This window comes from Mesoplodon densirostris, chromosome 7, assembly GCF_025265405.1.
Source record: "Mesoplodon densirostris isolate mMesDen1 chromosome 7, mMesDen1 primary haplotype, whole genome shotgun sequence".
Classification (NCBI taxonomy): domain Eukaryota; kingdom Metazoa; phylum Chordata; class Mammalia; order Artiodactyla; family Ziphiidae; genus Mesoplodon; species Mesoplodon densirostris.
In genome coordinates this window covers 10,085,009-10,113,000 of record NC_082667.1, presented here as the reverse complement: position 1 = coordinate 10,113,000, position 27,992 = coordinate 10,085,009, and the positions used below count along the sequence as shown (strand labels likewise).

Genomic DNA, 27,992 nt, shown 5'->3' with positions numbered 1-27,992 from the left:
ATGATTTCACTGTATCATAAATTTTGCATGTAAGTGCTATTTCAGTTTGTAATTTTAAGTTGAAATCATTAAGAAACATTATCAAGTCTATAGCAAGTATTATTTCTCAAAAGTGGCAGAGGTCAGAAGGTTGTCATCTCATATAGAGGACAAATTGGGTGAAGTAATGGCAATGGCAAAGCATAAGACTCCCAGAAAGAGCACGACCTCCAGGCCCACGACTTAAGGCCCCACAGCACTTCCCACGTCCCCTAGGGCATTCGCAGTGCACGCTGGGACTTGTAGTTCCGGCGTGCGAGGTCCTGCGCGCGCAACCCCCACCGCGGGCGACTTCCTCTCTAGGCCGCGCGCCGCCGTTCCCGGAAGCTGTGCGGGTTAAAGTTTCAAAGCTTCCTCTCCCCGCCTCTTAGTCCCGCAGACTGCCAATCCAAGTAGCCAATAGATGGCCGAACTGGTGCTTCCTTTTACCTGATTGGCTTAGGTTTTTGCAGCCGCACAGGCAAACTTGCCGGGGATTGGTCGAGCCTTCAGTTTTGAAAATCGTAGGTTAGGCCCGCGCTGCACCGCCCCGTTGCTTCCTTGCAGCCGCGAGCTTTGGAGGCCGGGAGCGGTGGTACTTGGGTGGGCTGAGATTTGTGCTGGGAAGGTCGCCGGACTTGGATCGGAGCAGCACTTAGGAGACGCGGTGCAGTCGAGTGAGTGCGCGCGGGCGGCCGGCGGGGGTGGAGGGTAGTTAGCGATTTGTTACCCTTCCTCCAGCCCCGGACCGGGGGCGTGACCCTCTGCCCCCGTTGCGGCCTGGCAGTGGATGGGTCACCTCTTCCAAGTGACGAGGTGACCTGCCTTGGTCCTGGGGCCAGAGATGACCCCCACCCTCCATCCTAAAGAATAACCCCGTCCCTTCCCCCTCCCGGTGCCTAGCACCTTCTTTTGTGCCCAGGAGGCCCTTTGTTGATCTATCTGGACGCGCAGGAAGCGCACACCGACCGGGTTGTGTGACGGAATTATGCCAGATGGCATTTCTGTACAGTTAACTCTCGCTCAACACCTCCCCCGTCGGCTGAGCAACATTTTAAACTGACCATTTCTGGAATCCACTGCTACCCCTGATCTTGTCATTCCCCACGCACGTTCACTGACAGTGGCCTTCTCTGGGGCGCCCAGAGCCAGAACTTGGCGCCTGCCTTCCCGAGGTTGAAATGGAGTAGGCGGCAAAGCTTGTGGTTAAGCTTACATCCAGGCCTTGCCCTTGACTTAACTTCTCTTTGCCTCAGTTTGCTCACCTGCACAAGGGTCTCCTTGAGGTTGTGGCGAGAATTAAATGAGATGATGCTCCATCCAAGCACGGAGTAGGACTCTTTAAAGAAAGCAATTCTTGTGACCCTTCTTTGCTCAGGCGAGGTCAGGGTTAGGTGCCCGACTTCCTGCACCCTCGAAAGAACAGGCATTGTGAAGGAGGGCTGTGGGGCTCTAGTCTGGTGTATGATGTGAGAGAAGTATTGGGAGAGGAAAATGAGCAAGCTCCCTTCACCCTTGGTGGGATGTAAGGTGCTCTGGGTTTGTGCCCAGGTTCTTGCAGGGGCTGGAGAGATTTTTGCTGCTTTTCCCAGGACCCTCATTCTTAACACTGATCCCTCCTTGCACAGGGTCACCTCTGATCTAATGACAATGACCTTTTTTAAATACCCAGGCTGAGGCTGCTGAAAACAAACTTCCTCATGGAAGAAGCCCAAACACCTTTCTGCACTTTGTGAAAGGAGCTTTCGCCCATTTTGCCATTTTTAACAAATACTTTAAATAAAAAAGAGAAAGTTGTTGCTTTCCATAGCAACAAAGTGTTTTGTCTTCCTTTAACACTTTTCTCTTTCCTAGCCTCAAACTGGGTTCCTGCCGTTAGCCAGGGCTGAGCTCTGGGACAGAGGGACTGGGGGGATCCAGAAGGATGGCAGCCAAGAGGCTGTGTCGGTGACTGGCTGGCTGCAGAGCTGTCTCTGCCCAAAGCCTCTGCGATCCTGCCCGATTGGACCTGCCCCCATGAGTGCTCCCTTTGGCATCTAGGAGTAGGCCTTTGGATGAGTAAGGCATGCCCTAACCTGTGTAGAATGAGTTCATTTGGTGTCCCTGTACATGTGTATGTGTTGGGGTGGGAGTACCTGTAGAATGTTTATTTCTAGGTATAGAGTTGATAGATGGATGAATTCATTTAACAAGTATCCCTTTTGTGCCAGGCACTGTGCCATACTCTGGGCTTTCAAAGCTGCGAGCAAGACAGACAAGGGCTTGTCCTCAGGGAACAAATGCTTAGTGGTCAGAGACAGGCAGCAAGCAAACAGATACAGTCCCCCAAGTGCCATGCGGAGAATTGAAATTGATGGATAGGATGGTAGCTGGTGGTCAGGTCCTCCCTGAGTTGCTGAGAGCCAAGTCCTGAGGAATGAGCTGCACAAAATAGGAAACAGAAGGTTCCAGATGGAAGGCAGAGCTTGCTCAAGGAACAAAGGCTCGTGTGCCCTGGAAATCAGCCCCCAGGAAGTCCTATGAGGCTGCACCAGGACCTGGCATTAAGCTCTGTAAGGGGTCAGTGACCTAGCCCCTCCTTCCAGGAGTTCCCATCTTAGGTGGGAGGCTGAGCTCTGCGTGGTTCTTGGTTTTGAAGTTGTAGATCAGGGTGGTGGGTTACTGCCATGGCATGAGATATGCAGTCTGTTACTGTGGCTAACGACTGTCATCCATTCATTTGTTCTTTCATTCATTCCACCAGTTGGGATATTTATTGAGCCCCTGCTATGACCAGAAGAGAACACTTCTTCCTTGCCTGGGGCTTTGGTGATGATTTTATAACTGAGTTTTGAGGAGAATATCTGAGTTGCCAGTTGTTTTTTTGTTTTTGTTTGTTTATTTGTTTGCTTTTTTGAGTTCCTAGTTTTTTAAGAAATTAAGTGAAGACATAGAACAAATACAGTTACCAAGGGGGAAGAGGGGGAAGGGATAAATTAGGAGTTTGGGATTAAGGTATACACACTGCTATGTATAAGATAGATAACCTACTGTATAGCACAGGGAATTGTACTCAATATCTTGTAATAACCTATAATAAAAAAGAATCTTAAAAACAATAAATATATATATATATGTATAACTGAATCACTTTGCCATACACCTGAAACTAACACAACATGGTAAATCAACGATACTTCAATTTAAAAATTTTTTTAAAAGGAAATTAAGAGAAAACTAATTTTGTATTTTCCACTGCCTGATATTTCTAGACAAGTTTTCTTAAAAACAAGACATTGCTTATCCGCTCCCCTCGTGCTCCCTCATGCGTTTCAAGGGCATTTCAGCTCAAGGGAGAGGGTTGTAGGGGCCTCTTAGAGAAGAGCCTGTCTGTAGACCCCCGCTTTCTTACCCACTACTTTGGGACGCAGAACCCCTTCCGTCCACTGGCCTCCTGAAGAGGCAGTTGGATTTGATGTTCTTTGGCCTGATGCCTGGGGTCAGCTCGTGGGTAACTCACCCTCCAGCAGTAGGAGAGGAGCCCTTAGGAGGGTAAGAGCAGGCCTTTGGGCAGGTCAAGGGGTCCTACCTGGTGGGACCACAGTTTCTTCTGATCCAGGAAGGCAGTTGGCCGTGCCCTGTCATTTTAAGCCCCAGAGAAGGCCATTTGTAAGGAGGTCCATTGACACCAGAATTGGCTGGTCATTGTGGGCTTCTGGGGACAACGTGCTGTGTGGGGTGGGGATGGGGAGGAGGCATTGAAGAGTGTGAAGATTCCAGCCCTGAGCCCTCATGCCTCTTGTCTCTGCTTTCTCCAGACAGAGCCATCATGGGGACGACAGCCCCAGGGCCCATTCACCTGCTGGAGCTCTGTGACCAGAAGCTCATGGAGTTTGTCTGCAACGTGGACAACAAGGACCTGGTGTGGCTGGAGGAGATCGAGGAGGAGGCCGAGCGCATGTTCACCAGGTGTGGGCAGGGCCGTGCCGGAGGGACGCGCCAGGGGCTGCCTGAGGCCCCAGCGGGGGCCTCTTCCCCACCTGACAGGCAGGACGGACAGGCCGCCAGCGGTCCCTCCTGAGTGCGCAGGATGCTCAGGGCTAGGGTGATGGGAAGCCGGGGAGAGGTGTTGGGCTGCACCTCAGAGGGTGGGGCTGCCTGGCAACCTTGCTCCCCTGCCATGTCTCGGCGGGTGGAGTGGGGGGCGGGCGGAGCCCTGAGTGCCTGCGGTGACTCACTTGCAGCCTTGGAGAGGTTGCTTGGTGCTGGTCACCCCAGCTTGACCAGGCACTGCCAGGAAGGGGGCAGGGGGTGGGCTGGGTGGGGAAGGGGGACCCATGGTTTCCAGGCAGCCTCGAACATCACCCTCTTTGTACCAAACAGAGAATTCAGCAAAGAGCCCGAGCTGATGCCCAAAACACCTTCTCAGAAGAACAGACGGAAAAAGAGACGGATTTCTTATGTTCAGGATGAAAACAGAGACCCCGTCCGGAGAAGGTAGGAGGGGCCGGAGGCTTGGGGCCCACGTGGAGAGCTTGATCCGCAAGTGTTAACTGAGATAAGGAGCCGCTGAGGGGAAATAAAGAGTAACCCAAGGCCGTGGAGTCCAGAGCTTGTGTGTGTTGGAGGTGGGCATGGTGTTTGATCTGGGCTTCTCCTTCCAGAGGTAGGAGAAGCCAGAGAACCTGACCTGCTTGGGGGAGAGTGACCAGAGGTGTAGACCGGGCGCTGTTCCCTAACACCCTGTTGCTGTGCTGGTTATAACTGCCCTGGTAACGACCATGGGCTGCAAAGCACCAGGGGAAAGAGGCTGGGTCTTAGGGGTCAGGTGGTCTTGGGTGCACACCCCAGCTCTGCCCCTTAGCAACTGTATGTCCTTGGGTTAATTTTCCACGTCTCTAAGCCTCAAGTTTCTGAAATCTAAAGTGAGGATACTGGTCCCTGCCTCTCAGGGCTGTCTGGTGGTTTAGGCGACAGCATGAGTGATGCCTCCAGCAAGGTGTTTGGCCCAGTGTGACCCCGGTCAGTGGGAGGTTTAGGAGAATTTCATCTTCCCAGTGGTTCTGAGAGGATGGGCGTTATCCCAGTTTACAGGTAGGGAGACTGAGGCCCAGAGAGGGGCAGCCGGGGTGTCACGGCTAGAGGCAGCAGAGCCTGGACCAGAACCCCGGTCTTCTGCCTCCTAGCCCTCCGCTTCAGACTCCACTCGAGCTGGCAGCTCCTGGGGAGGCCGGTGCCTGCAGCTGGAATTTCGGGGAGCCTCCCTGCCCTGCTGGGTCATCTCAGCTTCTGCTCCACCTCCTCCAGCAGGTTGTCCCGCAGAAAGACGCGGAGCGGCCATCAGAGCTCCCGGCACCTCCGCAGCAAGGACAAGGTGGAGAGGCTGGCCACAGTGGTGGGGGAGAACGGCTCCGTCCTGCGGCGGGTGACCCGTGCTGCAGCCGCAGCTGCAGTGACCTCTGCGGCAGCCACGCCTTCACCCACCCCTGAGTCTCCCACGGTGCTGACCGAGAAGCCCAAGGAGAGCCTGGCCCAGTGCCAGCTGGTACCCGTGGTGGAGATTTGCATCAACGAGCGCCAGAGCGCTGAGCAGCACATCAGCCAGCTCCAGTCTGCCGAGGCTCCACCCCCCACCCCGGCTCCGGCCACAGCTTCGGCCTCCCAGATGACCTTGACCTCAGAGGAGGACTCTACACCCCAGAAGCCAGAGGCCGGGAGACTGGAGTCTGTCACCATGAGCTCCCTGATAACTACACCCCAGGACCCCAAGGGCCGCGGGGTTGGAGCAGGAAGGTCCGCCTCCAAGCTCAGAATTGCCGCGACCTCCCCAGGCCCGCAGGACTCGCCCAGCTCTCCGGCCTCCCCGTGGCGGGAGCGGGTGCTGGCCCCCATCCTGCCGGATAACTTCTCCACGCCCACGGGCTCCCGTGTGGACCGCAGGTCGGTGCGGCGCAGCCTGATCGCCCCGTCCTCCCCGGGCCCCCAGGTCTCGCTGGCCCAGAATTACTCCCTGGTTTCCAAAGAGAGCACCGTCCGAAGATCAAGCAGAAGGATTGCCAGGAAGGCCACCAAAGAGCCGGCTGCCTCCGCCCGCATCATCTGTGAGTCTGGGGCTCAGTACTGGGCAAGGCTGCGGAGGGTGATCCTTCATGCCTGGCTCAGCCAAAGGGGCTCTGGGGACCGTTTAGCAAGGAGCTGTCCACAGAACTTTCTGCAGTGGTGTAAATGTTCCAGATCTGTGCCATCCCATACTGTAGCCACTAGCTAGCCACGAATGGCTATTGAGCCCTCAAAATGTGGCTCGTTTGATCGAGGAACTGAATTTTTAGTTTTATTACATTTTACTTAGTTCAGATTTAAGTTGCCACACGTACCTAGTGGCTACCATGTTGGACAGGGCAGATCTGGTCCAACGCTCTTGTTTTACAAATGAGGAAACAGGTCTGGGGCCGTTGGCCGCAGTGTCCCTGTGGTTAATGCCATGCTGAGCTTGTACCTGCGCCTCTTCCCCAGGGCCCGCATGTTTCCCTTCCTGCGGAGGCTCACTTAGATTCACCATGTTTGTGGGCCACCTACTGTTAACGTAACTGTTTGGTCTGGGCCCAGCTGTACGTTTAAACTGAGGCTTAAGGAGGCTACCAAGTCTAAATTGGGAAGAGCCCCACATGTTTCGTCCCTCCTGGGATGGTGGCCACTTGCTGAGGAGGCCAGGTGGAAAGCCACAGGGTGGGCTTGTCAGGCAGGTGAGGGCACCTCCCTGGGCCCGGTTTCTTCCCCACCTGGGGAAGGGTTTGCTCCAGGGCCTGGGGCTCAGGGACACACAATCGGGGGCCTGTGCAGACATGCGATCTGGCACACTGTCCATTTTTGGATTCTCAGAAGGGCCCAAGTGATTCTGACCTGCCTTGGAGATTTCCTCAGGTGTGAATCTGATCCTGGGCAGGGGCCCAAGGGGGCGGGCAAGCCTGGAACTCTAGAGGGAGGTTTGGGGAGAGACCCTAGAGGCCCTCCCCATGCTTCTGGATCAGACATCCAGAAGCTCTTAAGTCAGTCCATTTGCTCGGCCCCCCGCCCTGCACACGGGTGGGCTTCTGATTTGATTTGCCTTTGACCCAGTCCTGTGGAAGGAAGACAGTCAAACACAGTGGTTAAGCCTTGGAGTCACACAGAGCCTGGGGGGCCTGGGGCACACCCTTCTCCGAACCTCAGTTTCCCCATGTGTTAAACGGTAAGAACACCTGCCTTGAATGTGGGTAGAGGACCCATCTTAGTGCTTGGATATGGTACAGCTCAGTCCATCTAAATCAAAACAAAACTGGATGATAAAACTGCAGACGGCCTGGGTCCCTGAAGCTCAGTGGAGGTGTGGCCTGGGTGACCCTCCGGGGCGCTCAGGGGTGTGGAGCAGGGAGGGGAGAGGGGGCTTCCTGGAGGCCTTCCTGATGCCGAGGCCCTGGGGCTTGGCTGGGCGGGCAACTCAGAGGTTGGATTTTAGTTTGGGTTACCCCAGAAGCAGCCCTTGATATCAGGATTTGAGTGTAACTTGTTACCGTGGGAGGGGAAGGAAGCACCTGCAGCAGAGGAGCGGGGAGGTGAGCCGGGGAGAGAGGACCGCCAGTAACGCCCATAACAGGCCTGGGGCCTGGGGGGAGCCTCTGGAGCCAGTGTGGTGCCCCTCGACCCCCCTCCAGGCCTTCTCCCTGCCCCCAGACCTGTTCTGAAGCCTGAACGACATGCAGGTGGCACTTACCATTCCAGAGCAGTCTTTGCGCTGGTGGAATAGCTGTGCGGTCACGTGGGCGTCTTCTCACCCTCCTGCCCCCTCATCAGCGAGCCCTGAGCTGGGATGGGAGGCAGGGGATGTGAGCTGTCTCCTGGCTACAGACCCCTCAGGTGGGAGCTAGCCCTGTTCTGCTCCCTCCCACACCTCCAGGCCTGCCTGCCTCACCCCAGGAAAGTCCCTGCTTCCGGCCTCGGCTCCCTCAGCCTTAACCTCTGGCCATGCACCTGTGGCCCAGATGCTCCAGCCGAGCCAGGCTTCTTCTGTGCCCAGCAAAGCCTGCTCTTTCCTGCCTCATGGCCTTTGCAGATGCTGTTCCTTCTGCCTAGACTGGCACCTCTCAACTTTTGGCCTCAGCCCCTGCTTCCAGACTGCAGAATTATTGAGGACCCCAAAGAGCTTTTGATTATGAGGGTGCTATCTATTGACAGTTACTGTATTAGAAATTAACTTGACAGATTAAAAAATTCTTAATATTAATATTTTATTTTTATATTAATATTACTTACTGTTTTGATATTTAAAGTATTATTTAATACTTTAATATAAAAGTAACAAGCCAATTACCTGTTAAGGTTAGTTGGGTTTATTTTTGTTGTTTTTTTTTTTTTTTTAAGAAAAAATAACTGTTTTCCAAACAAACATGTGATGAGGAGACTGGCGTTATTCTGCATTTTGCAGAGCCCATTCATGTGTGGCTTAAAAGAAGACAGCTGGGCTCTGCATTCACTCTGTTGCATTGTGTTGTTTGGGTTCAAGTACATGAAGAAAATCTGGCCTTACACAGATACGTAGTTGGAAAAGGGAAGAGTACTTTAAAAGCCTTTTCAGATAATGGTGCATATTCTTTTTTTTTTTTCCAGATAATTTGTGCATGCTCACAAATATGTAGAGTTATGCACATCTTCCAGATGTCGACACACTTCATTATGTATTTTTTTAAAGGAGAACATTTGCTTTCTGGTCTCATCAGAAACATCTTTAGGTATTGGGAAGCTATGAAGTTCATGGTGGTGGATACAAGTTCCAAAATTCTATTTTTGGCTTTTTTGGGGGGCTCAGTTTTTTATTCTTGGCAACAAATACTGCTCCTTTTATTTGAATGGACAGCCTCCCTTTGTTCATTTTTAAGACAATGTCCGCCAAATACCCAAGTTGATTAGCCCTAGTTTGTCAGTTGTTCTTTGACTTAAAAACAGCATTCCATGGGCTTCCCTGGTGGCGCAGTGGTTGAGAGTCTGCCTGCCGATGCAGGGGACACGGGTTCGTGCCCCGGTCCGGGAAGATCCCACATGCCGTGGAGCGGCTGGGCCCGTGAGCCATGGCCGCTGAGCCTGCGTGTCCGGAGCCTGTGCTCCGCAACGGGAGAGGCCACAACAGTGAGAGGCCCGCGTACCGCAAAAAAACCAAAAAAACAGCATTCCGTTAAAAAAGGGGCCAGTTCAGCTGAGACCTCAGAGCCCTGTGCTTTTCAGAGACTTGGTTATGCAGCCCAAGGGCATTTTTGCATACCTCCTACTTTACCACATAGTGTATTAGAAAGACATGTACTTAAGTTTAGATTTAATAAAATTAATAGTTTTCATTCCTTCACCAAGGACATTCTTAAGTGAAACCAGACGTTTCCGTCCCGAGTGTGGGGCGCAGTTTGGTACCCAGGCTTCGTACTTTACCTCCATTGCTTTCACTCTCTCAGGGCAAATCTCAACACCATGAAGAGGGAAGATACCATTTTGGTGTTATGGTGGAAATAGTTAGGACCTCGTGGGTCCCCCGAAAGGGTCCTCTTGGGCACTCGACTTCCAGAACCCCAGAGCACACTTTGAGAACCACTGTCCAGGACATCCTCCTCCCTCCCCTTCCTCCTTCACGACCTTCTTACCTTCTTATCCTTTACGTCCCAGCCTCCAGACCAGCTCGGCTTCCCATCATAGGCTTTTCAAGTCCTCTGCTCGTTTCTGTCATGGCACATGTCACATGTCAGTTACAGGATTATCTGATGATTATCTAGACCAGGTCGTGGCCCAGTCTGGTTTGCTCTCCGTTGGGTCCCCAGGGCCTGTGCATGGTATAGACCCTCGACGTATGTTTGTTGAATGAATAAGCTGCTTTGTGTTGGCCTGTGCTGGGAGTTGGAGGCTCGGAGCTGGACATTGTCCCTCTTCCCAGGATACTCCCAACCCAGTGAAGGAGCCAAGACGTGCCCTCAGATGGGCATGTTACCCTCTAGGGGTAGCAGGAGACATCAAGCCAGCAGATCTGTTGAGGGGGTTAGGAGTCGAGGGAGTGCTGACGGCAGGGTTGTGCACTCAGGGAAGAGGGAGAGGTCTACGGGGTCGAGAGGGTCTGTGTCTGGTGAAGGGAGGGGTCTGCAGGTAGAGAGGGTCTGGCTGCAGATGAGAAGTGCTGGAGCCCCCATCAGAGCCTGGTTCCCTGGACCTCTTGGAGGGGCACCTGGCTGATTCTGAGGACATCTCTTGTTCCTTTGTTTTCCCGTCAGGCCACAGTTACCTGGAGAGGCTCCTGAATGTCGAGGTGCCCCAGAAAGTGAGGTGAGTTCAGTTCCAGGGCTTGGGGACCTTCCCAGGGCTGGGCAGGGCACACGGGAGGGTGGCCTTTCTAGGTGAGCCCCACAGGTGGAGGCGTTTCCTGTGCTCGAGCCTTCCCTCATCACAGGGACTGCCCCTGGGCTGCCCACCGGTGCCCCCTGCCCCTGCCCCAGTCTTACCAGGCAGTGCCACCCGGGTGTCAGGTCTTCCCGAATTGCTTGTCAGCATCGCTTGTCAGTCCTGGCCTGGCCTTGACCCCTCCAAGCCTTACCCTGGGACCTGGGCTCCTTTGCTTTGTCAAATCCAGAGGCCTGTGGGGGAGCCAGTGCAGCCATGAGGAGCCAGTTCAGACTGGGGTGGGTGGCATGGGGGTTGGTGGGGTGCTTCCTGCTCCAGGCTTACACCCCAGCACTGCCTTGAAACAGCGCTCCTTTTCCTGGAGGCCACGTCCTGCCATCACTAAAGCTATTCCACCACCACCACGACTCCGTGCTCTGGAGCAGGGGGGCAGTGCTTGGGATGGGGAGACCGGTGACTTTGCCGGCCCCACGGTGAGTGGAGAACGGGCCTCAAAAGAGACGTGGCCCATTCAGGCCAAAAGGGTCGAGACAGAGCTGGGAAAGGGCCGACCTCCCGGATCAAGGCCCTGATGGAATATAAGTGAAGCCAAATTCAGAAGTTGTCACCCCTCGTCTGCCCGGGCCGCAGACTTAAACCACGGAGCCCCTGGCTCTGTTTTCTCATCCTCCGGTCCCTCCTAGGTCGCTACCCCAGGGCGTAGGGGAGGGGCTCCTGCGGGGAGGCTTGGGCTGGGCGGGTCCCACAGTGCCCCCTGCTCTGCTTCCAGCCCCACAGCGGAGGAGCCCAGCAAGGAAGCTGAGCCAGAGGAGGCAGCTGAGCCGGAGGTGAGACGGGCAGGCCAGGGAGGGGCGGGCCTGCGAGTCCCATGTGCAGACCCCTAAAGCCGTGGCTCTTCCCTTAGGTCCCCAAGAACTGTGGCAGCGCCTTGCGGCTCTGCAGTGCCACCAAGATCGCCATTAGCACGCCCGGCTCGCAGCCTGCAGCCGGTGGCCAGGGAACGCCCTCTGAAGGGCAGCGGGGTGAGTCTCCTGACCTACAGACCCTCAGGGCCATGCAGGCCGTGGTAGCCTCGGCCTGACTTTCTCTTGGAGGAGAGGCAAGCCCGGTTTTCTGGGCTGATAGGCCGAGGGGAAATGAGACCCAGGGTGCAGCGATCTCCGAGTCTGCATGTTTCATCTCCCACCTTTTGGCTGGAGCTGCTGCCGAGTGCCACTGGGTGGCCATGGCTGGTTGGTGCAGGAAGCTGGGGGTGGGACCTGAATTGGGGCGTTAACTGTGAACGTGCCAGGTCAAGGCCTGGAGCCTCACTCCAGGGGTGGGCAGGAGGAACTGTGTCCTGGGGTGTGAACACCTGGCCTTGTGTTCTGTCTCTGTCGCTGGCTCACTTCTCACCTCTGTGGGTCTCCTGGCTAAACGGCATGAGAGCTGTGGGCTCTGGGGCCTGGCCTGCATCTCCCTGGTGGGAGGAGCACCGTAGCCGTGAGATCTTGAACACGGCTCCCCCAGCTGCTGGACGGGGTTAGGACAATGGGCATGCCAGCCCCATAGGCCCCGGGGGGCTGCCGGGACCCTTTGGAGTAAAGAGTGTCGGAGAGCCGGGGGAGAGGTCGGCGCTTCCTCCTGGCGGCGACATGAGACGTACAGACCCGCACCGCACGTGTTGACCCTGCTCAGGAGGCCCCCGCCCCCGTGCCAGCCCCAGCTGAAAGGGCCAGGAGGAGTGGGATTTCGAAGCCACTCAAGGGGCCTGTTAGAGCTTGCAGCTTCCATAGGTTTCTGTCCCTCACTCTCAGTGTTAGAGGTGGGTGGGATGTGGTTAGGGCCACCTCGATGGGACTGTCCTGCTGTTCTCGCCCCAGAGGCTAGGCATGGCGGCGAGGGGGCTGCGGGCTGCGGGCAGCATGCCAGCTCTGCGTGTCCACAGAGGGGTCACAGCCAGGCGGTGCTAAACCTGATGCTTCACTTCTGCTCCTGGCTACCCTGGGGTCTGCCGGGAAGAGAGCCTCGCCCCTGCCACGGCCGCTGCCGGTGGGCGCTTTCCCCTGACCCCTCCGTGCTCTCCCGATCGCCCCCCTGAAACTGCTCTCTCCACAGAGGCCAAGACTGACCAAGCAGATGGCCCCAAGGAGCCGCCTCAGAGTGTCAGGTTTGCATGCGGGAAGGCGTGTGCAGGCGACCGTTTTGAGGGGCCCAGAGGGGCACGAACCTTGAGTCCTCCCTCGGGAAGGGTGGGCGTGTGGTCAGGGGCCTCCGTGTCCTCTCAGCAGGGGTGGGGACTGGCGTTCTCACTTATTAACAGAGGTGGCTTCAGGCTGTGGGAGGAGCCTGGCCTGGGGATGGGCCACGGGATCCCAGACCCCCATCCTCCTGTGTCCTCCTGGCCGTGTGACCTTGGACTGGTCACTCCCCTTCCTCTGACTGGTCGGCAGGGGGTCGGTCAGGGAGACCCCACCTGTGCAGTGCCTTTCAGTCTGGAGTCCCGGGGGCTGGGCCCAGTTCCATTCACAAGGGGGACCTTTTCTGGGGCGTAGCGGGGGGCGCTGGGGGGGCGCGAGGGCAGGCCCTGTGACGCTGCTGCACCCGCACGCCGGCAGGAGGAAGCGCAGCTACAAGCAGGCTGTGAGTGAGCTGGACGAAGAGCAGCAGCTGGAGGATGAGGAGCTGCAGCCCCCCAGGAGCAAGACCCCTTCCCCGCCCTGTCCCGCCAGCAAGGTGAGTGTGCATCTGCCCTCCCTCCGCCCCCTGCCCCCCAACCCCGAGCTCTGATCCTGGTCCCTCTGCAGGTGGTGCGGCCCCTCCGGACCTTCCTGCACACCGTGCAGAGGAACCAGACGCTCATGACCCCGACCTCGACCCCTCACAGCAGCAGCGTGAAATCCTTCATGAAGCGCAACACTCCCCTGCGCGTGGACCCCAAGGTGAGGGCGGCCTGGCTGAAGGCTGCAGCATGTCCCCAGGCTGCTGGGAGCCAAGGCGGGTGTGACCTGGCACTGGTCAAGGACCAGCTTGAGCCTCCGTGGCCCTGGGCTACCTCGACATCTGGGGACTGTCCTGACTCCTTGGGCTCTGCACTGCAGCCTAGAGGCTCGGCCGGCTCAGGGTGACCTCCCGGGTCTGGGATCCGGGGCTGGGAAGTGGCAGAATTGGCCTGGCTGGCCACCGCCATGGCCATCCATCCCCAGGCACCGCCGCCTTTCCCTCCCGGCGGCCTGAGTAGTTAAGGTGAGGGACTCACGTGGACGCTGACTTGTTGGGGATGAGGGCTGGGTGACGTGAGAGGAGGTGGTGGCTCTGGGAGAGGGCGCAGACCCCAAGCAGACTCACTGGCGTCTTCAGGATGCCTTCCACCTGGCATTAACTCTTGGCTTTTTCCTTGTCTCCTCTCCTCCACAGTGCAGCTTTGTTGTAAGTAAAGCTTTTCCCTGTGCTTGTAACCTAGCTCCACCCAGCACTTACCCGCTGTAGCCCTGTCCCTGCAAAACTGACAGCACTTGTAGAGGCACTAACATCATCCGTGAGAGCGTTAGGGGGCCGGGAGGTGGGGGGTGAGCTAGAGTTGCTGGCTGGCTGGCCCGCCGGCCCAGCATTTCTGGAGCCGGTGTCCTCCCTCTGCAGAGCCTGCCCAGGAGGATGAGAGGGGGGTGTGACCTGCGACTGGTCTCCAGGCAGGAGGAAGCAGAGGGGGTGTGACCTGCGATGGGTCACCAGGGCCACATTGTGCAGTGTCCCCCCCCAGCCACGTCCCTCCCACCTCCCCGGTGCCGGGCTTGCCCTCAGGGTCTGGGGCTGCAAAGAGAATAGACAAGGCATCTCTGATCCCAGGCCACTGAGATTTACTGGATCACAGACCTAAGCTGCTGCCTTGAGGGGTGGGGCAGTGGGGAAAGGAGACCTGGGTCTGCTGGGTAATGGTGGAACTGTCAGTGCCATCCTCCAGAAAGAAGGCCACAGAAGCTGTTCTCTTCTCAGATACCCCAGAGCTGAGCTGGACCACCGGCTGCATGCAAGGAGCCACGGGGGCCTGGGACCTGCTCAGCCCACAGTCCCAGCTCCCAGGGTCTCCCGAGCAGCTGCAAGGTTGCATCCCCCTGAGTCCTTTAGTGTCCACTGGCGCTTTGAAGGGCCACCTACCTGGAGGGCTTCTGCCTCCAGCCAGGGGTCTTAGGGCCTCGGCAGCACTGCCATGGAGCTTGGCAAATCAAGAGGCTGCCCAGCAGCTGGACAGGCAGGTCCTGAACTGGCCTCTCCTGCAAGAAGACTGGTCCCATCTGGGTGGACAGGGCCATGGCGTGTCATCCAACGTGCCAGCAAGCAGGCTGTGTGGTCCTTATGTACCTGTCTTTGTGCCAGGGCCCTACAAGGCACCTGGGCCCACAGCAGTGAACCAGCCTTGGACTTTTTCCTCCTACAAGGAACTACCTGTGCCCCACCCAGACTGATCGGGGCCTTGCAGGAATGACCAAGAGGTTCAGGAAGCTGCCCTTTCCTGCTTTGGGGAGCCCAGGTCCCTGCATGCGACATCTGCGCGGGTGGGACAGTCCTCAGGAGGCCAGGGGACCTACCTAGGTAGGTCGCTGTGGCATTGGACTGGTTTCCTAACCTTTGGGCCTAAATTTCCTTGGCTACAAAGTGTGGAGACAGGGGTTCATTCAGGAAGATTGGATAAACCAGGGAGTAGTAGCGAGTATCAAGCACCCAGCACGTGGATCGGCATGAAGTGGTTGTTTGATGGATGGCAGAGAGGCTGCTCATTTGAGACCCCTGGAGGTAGAAGGGGCTGCACAAGCTTTTGGATCCCTCCCACCCTCTGCTTTGGGCTTGATGGTGGCCCCTGGGGAGCAGCCCACCTTCCAAGGTTGGGGCAAAGAGGAAGCACGGATTCTATGACCTAAGAAACTTTTCTTCTATAAAATTCACAGTGCAACAGGATAAATTCTCTGACCTGGGCTGGGAAATCCTAATAGTCAAGCTTCAGGACAAAAGCCTGTTTTGCTGAGCCCTGCTGAGAGCAGGAGTCTGGGGGCAGGAAGAGAGGGTGGTGAGTGCTCTGGGTGCCACGTGGCCTTTGTTTCCCAGGTGCTTTCCTTATAGGCCAGCGGGCAGTGTGGCCTCTTGCTGGGTTTCCCTGGGTCCGTGTGGTTGGAGAGCAAAAGGCCACCTGCTCCCTCCTTGAGGGGTCCTTCCAAAGGCCAGCATCCTCCTCCAGCCTGGCTTCCTACCCCAGCTTGGCTTCTATGACTCATGATCATCTCTCTTTCCATTTCTCTTTCCATCTTTAAAAAAAAAAATTTATATTAAAAACCATTTTAGGGCCTCCCTGGTGGCGCAGTGGTTGAGAGTCCGCCTGCTGATGCAGGGGATGCGGGTTCATGCCTGGGTCCGGGAGGATCCCACATGCTGCGGACCGGCTGGGCCCATGAGCCATGGCCACTGAGCCTGCGCGTTGGGAGCCTGTGCTCCGCAACGGGAGAGGCCACAACAGTGAGAGGCCCACGTACCACAAAAAATAAATAAATAAATAAAACATTTTACAGTAAAATTTATGTTAAAAATTATCATACGGTGAAATCTATACTTTGTGAAAGCATAGGTTTATGTAACCACTACCACAGTTGGGGTGCAGAGCAGTTCCATCACCCCACAAAACTCCCTCCCCCACCCCTACTGCGTGTTCTTCATCACTATAGTTTTGTCTTTTTGAGAATGGCACATGAGTGTAATCATACAACAGGTGACCTCTTGAGATTGGCTTCTCTCACTCAGCATAATGCTTCTGAACTCAGTCATTACATTTGAAGTCAGTTTCTTGTAGACAGCATATAGTTGAGTCAGGGTGGTTGTTTTGTTTCTTTTTAAAATCTAACAGTGTCTTATTGGATATATTTAGTGGTATGTTTCAATTTATGTCTACTGTTTTATTATTGCTGGCTGTTACCTTTGTTTTTTCCTTCTGTTTCCCCTTTCTTGCCTTTTTTGGGGTCCCTTGACTTTTTTAGTATTCCATTTTAATTTGTCTCTTGCGATTTGGACTATATCATTTTGAGGGTTTTTAATGGTTGTTCTGAGGCATTACATACTTAACTTTCACAGTCACTTTAGCATCGGTATCTTATCAGTTGAATTGGAATGTAGAAACCTTACCACCTATAGATGCCTTGACTTCCCACTGTGTGTGATCCTTGTCTTACATATTCCATCTCCATACATCGATGACTCCAGCAGAATAATTTTTGCTTTCAACTGTCAAACATTTTAAAGAAACTCAAGAGGAAAAGAAGTCTGTTGATATTTACCCAGATATTTGTCATTTCTGTTGTTCTTCATTCTTGATGCTTCACCTTTCCTTCTGGTATCATTTCTCTTCTGTCTGAAAAACTTCCTTTAGCAATTCTTTGAGAAGAAGTCTGCTGGCAACAAATTCTTTAGTTTTCCCTTATTTGAGAAAGTTTATTTCCCTTCATTTCTGAAGGATATTTTCACTGAATATAGGTAGAGTTCCAGATTAACAGTTGTTCCTTTTAGCAATCTTAAAATGTGCTCCTTCCGTCTGGCCTCCATACTTTCTGATGAGAAATCCCCAGTCATTCAAATCATTGCTCCCTGATGGATAATGTGTCTTTCTTCTTCTGGTGCCTGCTTTTCAGAATTTTTTTCCCATTGTTTTAATATTAAGTTTTTAGCAGTTTGATTCTTTTGTGGCTGGACATGAGTTTCCTTGGGTTTATCCTGTTTGGGTTTTGATGACCTTCTTGAATCTGTAGATTTATATCTTTCAGCAAATCTGGACATCTTCAGCCATTATTTCTTCAAGGTTTTGGGTTTTTTTCTCAGCATTTCATAGACTTTTTTTTTTTTTTTTTTTTTTTTTTTTTGCCACACCACACGGTTTGCGGGATCTTCCCCAACTGGGGATTAAACCCAGGCCACTGCAGTGAAAGCCCAGAATCCTAACCACTAGGCCACCAGGGAAACCCTCATAGAACTTTTGTTGTCATCTCACAGTTCCCTCAGGCTCTGTTAATTTTTCTTCAGTATATTTTCTCTCTGTGTTTAGATTGGATAAATTTTATTGATTTATCTTCCTGTTTTCTCCATTCTGCTCTTGGATCCATCCACTGAATTTTTTTTTTCAGTTATTGCATTTTTAGTTCCAAAATCGCCATTTGCTTCTTCTTTACATCTTCTGCTTGCTGAGATTTTCTGTTTTTCCAGTTGTCTTAAGAGCGCTGTGATTATTTGTTGGAGCATTTTTGTCAGAGAATTCCAACCGGACATCTTGGCATTGGTGTCTGTTGATTACCTTTTCCCGTGGGAGTTGAGATTTTCCTGGTCCTTGTATGCTTAGTAATTCTGGATTGCCGCCTGCACATTTTGAATATGATGTTAGGAGACTCTGGGTCTTGTTTAAATCTTATGGAGACTGTTGATAGTTTGCTTTAGCAGTAACCCACTGGTTCTGGCTGTGGTTCCAACCTGCTTTCTGTGGCCTGTGGTTCCAATATCCGTGCAGATTTCAAAGCCTTTACAGTGCTCTTTGGTTCTGTCATGGGTGTGCCAGTCAGCGGTCCGTCTGGGATCTGGCAGGTGGCCTGTGAGTTTAGTTCTCAACGTTTCAGGTGTGATAGTTCGGGTCAAATCCAAACATCTCCAGTTTGGTGCTGTGCCCGGGAGTTCATAAAAACCTTATGGTATTACTTTCTCAATCTATCCAGTACTTTCCTCTTCTCTGGGGCTCCCCCTTTCTGCCCCCCAGCCAGGAAGCTGGGGCCTTAGTTACTCTGCTCTGCTGTGTGCTCCCCTAACCACGTGGAGGGCCTCCGGCTGGGAGACAGAAAGAAAGGCAACAGTGTTTCCCAGCGTTTTGGGATCACAGCTCCATAGTGTGGCATGGAAGGTTCTCCTCCTTGAGTTTTGACTCTGCAGGTTCCAGTAACTGCTGCTGTCCCTGTTGCCACAGGATTGCTTGTGGGCCAGAGCATGAGAGAAGGGAGAAAAGAGGGAAAAAACCACAGTGTTTTGAGTCAGAACCAGAGGGCTCTTCCCGGAGCTCTGTCATCACCTCGGTGATCTCTTTGGGGTCTCAGGCTTCACTGAGTTAGTGCTGGAGGGGAACAAAAGCATTCAGCTCATTGCTGGTTCGGTGATGCTTCAAAGGTTGGTCTCCTTCCCCAGTCTGCCTGCGGCTGTTTACCTTGCAGAGGCCTCAAATAACTGCTCCGTGCATTCTGTTAGGTTATACAGCCACATGTAGTGGGAGAGACAGATGGAAGTGTCTACTCCATCTCACCCATAACCGGAGCCCTTCTCTCCATCTTTAGGATGGTATTACCTCGGGGCCAGATTTCTAGGTGGGAAATCTGCAGTCAAGGTCAGTGGCCAAGGAGAAATGGACAGTAACTAGTACAGAGAGAGGGAGGCTGATGGGTGGCTTAGCCCAGAGGTGGTGTCTAATGGGAGCCAGGTTGGGGTGAGGGGTGGGCCTCTGGTCCAAGTCGCAGCCTCTACCCTTATCCCCTGACCGTTACTGGTAAAGCACCAGTCTCGTCCTTGGCCAGGGAGGGCTTGGAGGCCCCGCCTGTCCTGCTGGTTGCCTACTGCTATGGCCATGCCCCCGGGGCTTTCTGGGCCTGTGGAGGAGGAAGGTACCAGCATCGATCTGCTGAAGCAACTAAGACTTAAAAAGTTGTTTTTGAAATTGGTATGTAGCCGTATCACAAGAAGTTTGGAAAATGAAGGAGAAAAAATGCCATCCCTAATCTATGTCACCAGCCTGTATAGTAACCTCTGTTAGCATTTGACAGTATTTTCTTTTTTTTCCAACCGTTAGGAAAGAGTCGATACACTGTGTGTGTGTGTGTGTGTGTATATATATATACTCATAACAGTTATAAAGCATAATAATAAACAATTAACACACGTGTACCCATCCACCACCTTAAATCGAACATTAACCATAACTTTCAAAGCTGCCTTTCTGTCCCTTCCCAATCGAGTTCTTTTTGTTGTTGTTGTTATTATTACTTCTGGCTGCGTTGGGTCTTTGTTGTTGCACGCGGGCTTTTTCTAGTTGTGGCGAGCGGGGGCTACTCTTCTTGCGGTGCGTGGGCTTCTCATTGCAACGGCTCCTCTTGTTGCAGAGCGCAGGCTTTAGGCACGCGGGGTCAGTAGTTGTGGCTCGTGGGCTCTAGAGCGCAGGCTTGGTAGTTGTGGCGCACGGACTTAGTTGCTCTGCGGCATGTGGGATCTTCCCGGACCAGGGCTTGAACCCGTGTCCCCTGCATTGGCAGATGGAGTCTCAGCCACTGCACCACCAGGGAAGTCCCTCGTTCTTAACTCTTTTTTCAAATATAACTTTTTATATAGTTATAACCTCTGCTAACAGAGGTTACTATAGGCTGGTGAGGTAGATTAGGGATGGCATTTTTTCCCTTTATTTTCCAAACTTCTTGTGATGTGCCTACATAATAATCTCAAAAACAACTTTTTAAAAGTACTAGTTGGTTCAGCAGATCAATCTGAATCATCCAGGCTTGAGCCTGGCTTTTGTGTCGCCCACACCTTGGCAGGGCTCAGTTGAGGGCACTCGTGACTCAGGCCCTTGGGAGGCCTTTGGGGTCGTCCTGGCCCAACGCGGGGCTGCCCTCACTCCCCCACCGCCACCCCCTCAGGCGAAGGAGCGGCAGCGCCTGGAGAACCTGCGGCGGAAGGAGGAGGCCGAGCAGCTCCGCAGGCAGAAGGTGGAGGAGGACAAGCGGCGGCGGCTGGAGGAGGTGAAGCTGTAAGTGCCCGCCCCGCCCCCGCCCTCGTCTCCCGCGGCCTTGCTGGGCCCCTGTGACCACGCTGTGCCCGCAGGAAGCGTGAGGAGCGCCTCCGTAAGGTGCTGCAGGCCCGGGAACGGGTGGAGCAGATGAAGGAGGAGAAGAAGAAGCAGATCGAGCAGAAGTTTGCGCAGATCGACGAGAAGACGGAGAAGGTGCAGGCCTCGGGCTGTGGGCAGCAGCGTCCATTCGCTGTGCCCTGGCGGGACCCAGGCCCGTCACACTGGGTGGCCCGAGGGTTAGGACTGGACCCGTCGGGAAGTTACGGGTTTGATGCCCTGTATCCCTCTCCTGGCCGCCCGTGGGCCGTGGGGTCTGTTCTGAGCCATGTGGAGGGTGGAAGGGCTGCCCGGGACCGAGCACAGCCCTGCGCTCCTGGCAGGACTGGCTCCCGGGTGCCCCCTCCCCTGGGCTGTGGGGAGCAAGCCGGGGCCCCAGGGACATGGAATGTCTACCCTGCAGCGTACTGGGCCCCACCCTGTACGGCTGAGTGGCGGGGGGCTGCTCCAATGGGCGTCTGTGGGTGGGCTCCGCAGGCCAAGGAGGAGCGGCTGGCCGAGGAGAAGGCCAAGAAGAAGGCGGCAGCCAAGAAGATGGAGGAGGTGGAGGCGCGCAGGAGGCAGGAGGACGAGGCGCGGAGGCTCAGGTGGCTACAGCAGGTACACGCGCCGGGCTCGCGCGGCAGGAGGAGGACGGCACTGTCTCCGTGCCCCTGGACCGCTGGGCACACCCACCTCTGTTGGGTTGATCTTGGTGGATTTTGCTGCCTTGAGCTCACGAGGAGGTTTTTAACAAAGGCCATGGAGGTGGGGACGGGGACGGTGACCCGCCGTGTGTTTTCTGTAGAGGCAGCAGCTTGAGGGTTAAGTGCAGGGACTCTGGAGGCAGACTTCCAATCTCAGTTCTGCCATCTATTAGCTGTGTGACCCTGGGTGGGTTATTTGACCTCTCTGTGCTTTGGTTCCTTCAGGTAGCAGTGGTATCTACTCGATAGGGTTGTTGTGAGGATTAAACGTTCTGCCTCTAAGATTACGGGCCCACCTCTTCCTGGGAACTGTCGGTCTTATGACTCTAGGGAACACAAATCTGGCATTAGGGGGTTATAAGACCAATGGCTAAAATTTATGGAGTATTTGCATTGTGCCAGGCACTGTTCTAAGTGCGTCATGTGTATAAACTCAGCAGTCTTAGGAGGCGTGGGCGTGACTGTTGTCCCCATTTTATCAATGAGGGTAAAACCAAGGCCAGAAGGCTTCTGTGACTCGCCTCGTGTCACCCAGCTCATGAGTTTGGCTCCATCCAGTCTGTACCCTTAACTACTAAATCTGCTGCTGCAGCAAAAGAAGTTGTCGCAAGACGCTCCTCAAGCCGGTTGCAGTGGTCCTTGTGGATGGAGCCTCGTACGGGGTGTCCCTGGGCTCAGCCCCTGCTGTTCTTTTTTTTTTTTTTTAATTTTTGGCTGCGTTGGGTCTTCTTGCTGTACGGGCTTTCTCTAGTTGCAGCGAGCAGGGGCTGTTCTTCATTGTGGTGCGCGGGCTTCTCATTGCGGTGGCTTCTCTTGTTGCGGAGCACGGGGTCTAGGTGCGCAGGCTTCAGTAGTTGTGGTGCGTGGGCTCAGTAGTTGTGGCTTGCGGGCTCTAGAGCGCAGGCCCAGTAGCTGTGGCGCACGGGCTTTAGTTGCTCCGCGGCATGTGGGATCGTCCTGGACCAGGGCTCGAACCTGTGTCCCCTGCATTGGCAGGTGGACTCTCAACCACTGTGCCACGAGGGAAGTCATCCCCCGCTGTTCTTGACGCGAGAGGAGCTGCTGGGAAGGACAGGCCCTCCGGCCAGCCGCTCCTCCCCCCACCCCCCATTCCTCCCTCCCAGACCCGCTCTCGCCTCTCCAGCCCAGGCTGGCCTGCGGACCCTGACCTTGCTCTCTGGTCACAGGAGGAGGAGGAGAGGCGCCACCAGGAGCTGCTGCAGAGGAGGAGGGAGGAGGAGCAGGAGCGGCTGCGGAAGGCGGCCGAGGCTAAGAGGCTGGCGGAGCAGCGCGAGCAGGAGCGGCTCCAGGCCGAGAGGTGAGGCGTCCCAGAGGCTCGGCCCCCAGGTGACCTTGCAGCACTTGGCCGTCACGTCCGCCGTCCTCCTGTGCACGTGTGTGGCTGAGCGACAGATGTAACCGTCACCTAGAGGCAGCTCCCGCCTTCACTCAGGAGTTTGGAAAAGAAGGACAGGCTTTCTTCCTGGCCCCAGACAAGGCGAACCACCCGAACGTGGTGTGTTGGCTGCTGGAGATTCAAGGAGTAACGGGCAGGGTCTCTCGGGATTGTGTCTCTGTTCTGCTTCCAACCGGATGAGCTGAGCCCTTTGGTTTGTTCTTTTCTCAGCTGACATAAGGGGGCGGGGGGGCCACAGGACGAGCCAGCATTCCTCAGCAGCCACTGAGGGCCTTTGCGGGGGAGAGTCAGGCCACCACGTGCTGTGATTCATTGCAGGGCCTTCGGCATCCCTGGCTCGTGCCCACCGCGCGTGCTCCTCTGGGGCTGGTGATGACTCGGGCTGTCCCCCACCAACATTTCCCGACTGTCCCGCCTCCCCCAACTGGGGACCGTGGCAGATGAGCCCTCGCAGAGGCAGTGGTCTCTGCGACAGGCAAGAATTCCACGTTTAGTTCCACAAGCGCTTTATCCAAGGCCAGTCCCTGTGCCGGGTTGTGCTGGGTCCTGGGGATGCTGAGGAGGATAAGCCTCCGTCACCACTGGCCAGGAGATATGTGGGAGTCTGCCTGTGTGCAGAGGCAGAGTCTGCCTGTGTGCATGTAGACTCTCGGGTGGGCCCAGGCCCAGGCCTTGCCTCTCTCCTGCTTCCACCCCCTGGGAAACACCAGGCAGCACTTTTTTCCGTGTCCGTCTTTGTGGGTGGCTACAGGCCCAGTGGAGAAGAAGGTGGGTCACAACCAGAGGGCTGACTGCGTTAGGGCCGTCGTGTTGTTTGGCCCAAAGGGGTCCCTGGTCCTGTGGGCAGAGTCAGAGACAGGAGTCTGGGTGGGGCACAGAGGGTGGCAGCCGATGTGGCTTTAGAATTGGATGTGTGTCGGGCAGCGCCAGGGGCTTCGGGGGGTGGCGATGGTCATAGCGTTTGGCAGCTTGGGTGGGTACCGAGCCACACGCTTTCCACGTATTTCCTCGTTTAATCCTCACCTGAAGACACCTGCAGCATGGGTACCAGCTGCTCCACTTCCCGGAGGGGGACACAGATCCAGAGAGGTTCCGTGACTTGTTCAGGGTCATGAGCGAGTAAGTGGAGGTGGCTCTGAGCCCGTGAACGGCCCCTCCCTGCTTCGTGTCAGGCTTGGGGCCGGGTGTTGGCCTGTGGGTCAGGACGAGTGGCGGTAGCTCAGATGACCTCATTTTGTTCTCGTGGCAGCTCTGGAGGAAAGGTGTTATGCTCCCCATTGTACAGCAGGCAAGACTGATGCACAGAGATCTAAGTGGTGTGGAGGCACGGGGGCCCAGTTTGGTGGGCCTCGAGGCTGAGTGCTCCCCCACCCTCGGCTGTGCACTCCTAGCCCCTTGGGCGCGAGCACAGCTGCTGGCTCTTAGCTGGCGTGCCTGTCCTGCCATTTCCTCTTCTACGGCGTGTGCCAGGGGCCTGGCTTCCCTGGCAAGGATGGAACGGGGCCGGGCCTCAGCTTCCTGCCCTGACAGGCTCTTGCTCGGTCCTCAGGGAGCTGCAGGAGAGGGAGAAGGCCCTGCGGCTACAGAAGGAGCGGCTGCAGAGGGAGCTGGAGGAGAAGAAGAAAAAGGTAAAGGGGAGCCAGGCCTGTGGCTCCCACGGGGTCTGTGCTGAGCTTTGGGCTGGGGAGGCCTGGTCCAGGGGCCCTGGTGCAGGAGCTGCCCTGCCTGCCTCGCTGCGCGGCGTTGGTGGTGGTGGGGGGAGAACGCACACGTGGTCTGTGACATCCCGCCGTCCGCCGGGTCACCCCAGGAAGAACAGCAGCGCCTGGCTGAGCAGCGGCTGCAGGAGGAGCAGGAGAAGAAAGCCAGAGAGGCCGCGGCGGCCAGCAAAGGCCTGAACGTGACCGTGGATGTGCAGGTGCGGCCCGGGCGTCAGGGTGGAGAGGGCCCCCTGGCTCTCGTTATTCTCTTCCCGGTAGCCAGAGGGAGGCACGGGTTGTGTGTATTAGGACCATAAGGTGGAAGGATACGGTTGGCCCAGTTGTTTTTTACTATTTTTGAAATATGTCTTCTTCCTTATTCTGAAAGTAGAATTTGTTGTAAAAGAAAAGAAACTAAACTTTATAAAAGAATATAAAGCAAAAGCAAAAGAAAGGTACCCCCAGAGGGAAAGTCTAAGTCTGGTGTATATCTCTCTATATTTTATGTATAAATACGTTTTATACACACACTTGCTCTCACAGACACATATACAGAGTTTTAAATGGGCACAGACTATCCATACTGTCTTAGTCTGTTCATGCTGCTACAACAAATTACCCTAGACTGGGTGGCTTAAACGACAGACCTGCTGGGAAGTCCAGGGTCCAGGCGCTGGCAGATCCAGCGTCTGATGAGAGCCCTCCTCTGGTTCACAGCGGCCGTCCTCACATGGCCAAAGGGGAGAGGGAGCTCTCTTTTCTAAGGGAACTAATCCCATTCACTAGGCCTCTGCCCTCATGACCTGAGTACCTCCCGAAGGCCCCACCTCCAAACATCATCACATCGTGGGTTAGGATTTAACATGGGAATTTGGGGGGGAATACAGACATTTAGTCCACAACACATACCATTTGGCAGTTTGATTTTTTTCTCATTTTTTTCTTTTCATTTAATGTATCCTAGACGTCTGTCTGTTTCACCGCTTGTAAATCTCTTACTTTTGACCGCTGTGTTCCAGTTAGTGGTACCAGAAGGTCTTTAACCAGTCCCTAATGACAAGCATTTAGGCTATTAATGCTGTTACAAACAAAATGTAATATAAGGTTTTCATTGCAACACGGTTTAAGATGTTGAAAACTTGGAAGTTAGCTGAACCGCATGGTTAAATTACACATCATGGGGTTCCCAGTGAAGTGCCCTGCTGCGGGTCACAGGACACACACTGACACACTAACCTAGAAGGATGTTCACAACATACTTTCACATGAAAAAGGGAGACATGGAGTCATGTATGTGGTGTGATTTTTTTTTTTTTAATTAAAAAGCGACCCCTGAATATTCTTCTTTTTTCACGTGAAGTGAGGGGAGGTGGCCAGGGCCGCATGCCCCTCAGTAGCGGCAGGTGCCTGCCTGCAGGGCAGGCAGCTGAAGGCCTTGTTCATCTTTTCCAGTCCCCAGCTTGTACCTCATATCAAATGACTCCACAAGGACACAGGGCGCCCCCCAAGATCAACCCGGATAACTACGGGATGGATCTGAACAGTGATGACTCCACGGATGACGAGGCCCATCCCCGGAAACCCATCCCCAACTGGGCCAGAGGTGAGCAGGGCCCAGAGCTCCCCAGGAGAGCCGAGTCCCCACTTGTGACTTCAAGCCCTGGAGGGGGTGGCCCAGCGGCTGAGGGGGTCAGGAGCCCGTTGTACCCATGAGCTGGCAGCTTGACTCGTTGGCCAACAAGTCTGCATCGGGCCTCGGGATGCGCCGGGGGAAGGGTGGGCGCCCTGTGGCCAGCGGGCTCATCTGAGGACCCAGACCTATGACGTTGGGTGCTTCCATTCTCAACAGATACATGAGATTTCAGCTATCTGCTGGCAGGCGTGGTGCTGGGTGTTCCACCTCAGACTATCTGGCTGCCCCTTTGGAGTCCCACTCAGCAGGCCACAGGGACCCAAATATGTTGCCTGGGGGTGGGAATAGAGCTAAGAGTAGCAGGGTTTTGGCAGTGCACAGAGCTGGAGCAGGGGTTTCCAGCCAGCTGGAGGAGGAGTTGGAGATGGGGATGGGGTTACTTGAGGCTCAGCAGGATGGGACACTGAGTTTACAGGCCTCTAAACAGGAGTGTGGGTAAGTGTGAAGGTGCCACCTCAGGCCTGGGTGCAAGGCCTGCGGGGAGTGAGCAGGGCCAGTGCATGCAGCGGCTGCCTTGCAGAGTTGGCTGAGCTGGGATCGGGGCAGGCTGCGGTCTCACTCCCCGGAGGAAGGGCCCAGAACCCTGGAGGGGATCAGCACTGTACAGAAGAGAGCTTGCTTTGTGAGTTTCACCTCATCTGAACCCCACAGTGACTGGAATCTGACTTCGTCTCCTTAACATCCAGTCATTCCAGAGGTGGCAGCGGGCAGGGGTCAGCGTGGCCGGGGAGCCCTTGACCTTTTTACCAGCCTACTTAAACTCTCACTCAGTTTTCCCATCTGTGGAATGGGGGTGCTTAGAGCACCCAACTGAGAAGGGCTATCGAGGATGAAGTGAGTTAGCGTAGGAAGGCCTGGTGCAGGGCAAGTGCCGGGCACACATTCTGCTTCCCGACCCCCCGGGGTCCTCCTCAGCCTCGCTGGCCGGGCTCTGAGCCACCGGCGGTGTCGGCCTGCACCAGGCACCGTGGGGCCGTGGTGATGATGACATGAGTAGCCAACCAAGGCAGTCGAGCATGGCATCCGATGCTTTGGTTCTGGAGCTGGACTTGTCTTCAAGTCCCGGCTCTGCCAGTCTCCAGCTGTGTGCCTCTGGGCAGATCTCACCCTTGTGAACCGGGGCGGGTAGAGGGCCGGCCTCCGAGGTGGCTGTGGGGATGAGGGGGTCATGCAGTGACCTCAGCCGAGCGCCTGGCTCACATGAGTCACTGGAAAGCAGCTGCAGGAGCGTGCAGCGAGAGGCTATCGGTGTTTGGTGGGGGGGGAGGGGGGCGGCTGGAGGAGGGCCCTGAGAGGAGCTGATCTGACAGGAGGTGAAGGAATGCTGAGGTGGAGAGGGCGCCGAGGGCTCTTTGTGGGGGGGCAGGGGGAGCCCCAGGGCAGTGACCCAGTCCTTGGTGTCCTCCTGCAGGCACCCAGCTTAGCCAGGCCATCATCCACCAGTACTACCACCCCCCGAACCTTCTGGAGCTCTTCGGAACCATTCTGCCACTGGACTTGGAGGACATCTTCAAGAAGAGCAAGCCCCGCTACCATAAGCGCACCAGCTCTGCCGTTTGGAACTCGCCGCCCCTGCAGGGCACCAGGGTCCCTGGCAGCCTGGCCTACAGCCTGAAGAAGCACTGAGCCAGGCCCTCGGGCCTGCTCAGCAGTCTCAGCCTTCATCTGTGTCTGTATGTCTGTGTCTCTGTTGGTCTGGTGCCATCCTGCCTGGTATCCTGTCGCTGAGGTTTCGGTCAAGTGTATATAAACTTCCTCTGTGGGCTGCAGGGGGAAAGCAGCTCTGGCCTGTTGGGAGGCTGAGCTTGATGGGTGTTCGGGGAAGACCCAGGGCCAGCCGTGCCTGGTCTGCTGACAGCACTCTGTAAATAGGTTGTTAGAGTTCAGCTGAATTTTAGCCTCTAGTGTTTGAGAGCTAGATTAATAAAGTCTATTCCTTCATGCCTGCTGTGAGTATCATGAAGACTGGGCTTCTCTGCAGAAAGCCCTGGACCCTGGCCCTGTCTCGGGCTGCTGGATGGGCTAGAGGAGTAGGAACTGCTTTTTCTCCTGGGGTGTGCGTCAAGGCCACCTGGGTCCCACCCCCAGAGATGCCGATGGAGTGGGTGATTCTGATGCCAGCCCTGGACAGCCCTGAGAAACACTTCCGTTACTTTCATGTTGGGGCAGGTGATGATACTTCCTGTTTTTCTGGGGAGCGCCCAGCCTGTAA

At 55.2% G+C, this 27,992-nt stretch overlaps 1 protein-coding gene across 2 annotated transcripts; it reads left to right on the top strand.

The window, feature by feature from the left end:
- Positions 1 to 553: 553 nt before the first annotated feature.
- Positions 554 to 27,721, top strand: INCENP (inner centromere protein). Of its 2 annotated transcripts, none has more exons than XM_060104277.1 (18): positions 554 to 695; positions 3,816 to 3,966; positions 4,381 to 4,494; positions 5,305 to 6,098; positions 10,278 to 10,329; positions 11,174 to 11,231; positions 11,309 to 11,426; positions 12,502 to 12,553; positions 13,002 to 13,119; positions 13,191 to 13,325; positions 20,076 to 20,185; positions 20,260 to 20,380; positions 20,762 to 20,884; positions 22,158 to 22,288; positions 23,937 to 24,015; positions 24,198 to 24,305; positions 25,540 to 25,690; positions 27,192 to 27,721. In XM_060104277.1, exons 2-18 carry the CDS (start codon positions 3,827 to 3,829, stop codon positions 27,404 to 27,406), a joined length of 2,619 nt encoding a protein of 872 aa, XP_059960260.1. In that variant the 5' UTR covers positions 554 to 695; positions 3,816 to 3,826; the 3' UTR covers positions 27,407 to 27,721. The 2 variants fall into 2 exon arrangements, with proteins under 2 accessions (XP_059960260.1, XP_059960258.1); XM_060104275.1 differs by having other exon boundaries at positions 612 to 695; positions 5,308 to 6,098.
- Positions 27,722 to 27,992: the final 271 nt, after the last annotated feature.